Here is a 1010-nt window from a genome sequence, read left to right as displayed (position 1 = left end):
GCCGGCGCCCCGCTTGGCCCCGCCCTCGGACCAGACTCCGCCCAGGCCCAGGCCCCGCCCCCCCGCGGCCAGGATTAACCCCACAGGGCTCAGCTGCCGACCACTCTAGAGGCCCGGGTCGGGGAGGATGGGCCCGGACGCCCCTGCCCCGGTGCGGAGGAGCCCCTCTGCAGCGCTCAGGCCAGGGGCAACGGAAGCTCTTGGAGCCCACACTCTCAGGCATTGTAGGTTGCCTGTTGCTTTTCTTCTTGGCTGCTTTACTGAGGTGTAACTTGAACTTCCGCCATTTAAAGCGTACAGTTCAGCGGGGTTTACCCCGAGCTGTGCAGATATCGCCACAACCTAATTTAGGGCGTTTCCATCCCTCTCCCCAAACGCACTCCTTCCAGTGATCCGCACTCTGACGGCGCTGCGCCACGGGACCGGGCCGCCAGGGGGCGCCGCGACCCAGCCCTCAGCTGCGCCTGCGCAGGCGCCGCGCGCGAGCCCGAGAGCGAACCCACCGAGCGCGCGCCCGCCCCGTGGAGTGCGCCTGCGCGGAGCCCGTGGCCGCGCCAGCTCCCGCCGGGGGCTCGTCGCTGGGCGGCCGGGCCATGGGGGAAGCTGAGGTGGGCGGCGGCGGCGCGGCGGGCGACAAGGGGCCGGGGGAGGCGGCCACCAGCCCTGCCGAGGAGACGGTGGTGTGGAGCCCCGAGGTGGAGGTGTGCCTCTTCCACGCCATGCTGGGCCACAAGCCCGTCGGTGAGCGGAGCGGAGCGCTGCGCCGCGCCGAGGCCGCGCTCCCGCGTGGGGGCGGGGCGGCGGGCAACAGCCGGGGGCGCGCGCGGGGCGGACGGGGCGGGGCCTCCTGTGCCTGTACCCCCGCAGAGCCTGCCCCGACCTGCGCACCCCAACCCCTGCCTTCTCCTGCACCCTGCCCCCTCCCGCAGTCCCCGCTCCTACCCCCGCTGCCCCTTCTATACCCCCACCCCGCCCGACTGCCCGCTCCTGCGCGCAGCCACCACGGCCCC

The 1010-nt window shown here is 73.7% G+C and overlaps 1 protein-coding gene across 1 annotated transcript in view; it reads left to right on the top strand.

Moving 5' to 3' along the window:
• Positions 1-532: 532 nt before the first annotated feature.
• The window catches only part of MRGBP (MRG domain binding protein), a 5096-nt gene continuing 4618 nt past the window's right edge, over positions 533-1010 (top strand). The window contains exon 1 of the mRNA XM_024128488.1: positions 533-741. Within this exon, the coding sequence (XP_023984256.1) occupies positions 594-741 (148 nt within the window). The 5' untranslated portion in view covers positions 533-593. The remainder of the gene's footprint in view (positions 742-1010) is intronic.

Source organism: Physeter macrocephalus, chromosome 14, assembly GCF_002837175.3.
Source record: "Physeter macrocephalus isolate SW-GA chromosome 14, ASM283717v5, whole genome shotgun sequence".
NCBI lineage: Eukaryota > Metazoa > Chordata > Mammalia > Artiodactyla > Physeteridae > Physeter > Physeter macrocephalus.
The sequence above is the reverse complement of the archived record's forward strand: the minus strand, read 5'-3'. Positions and strand labels throughout refer to the sequence as shown.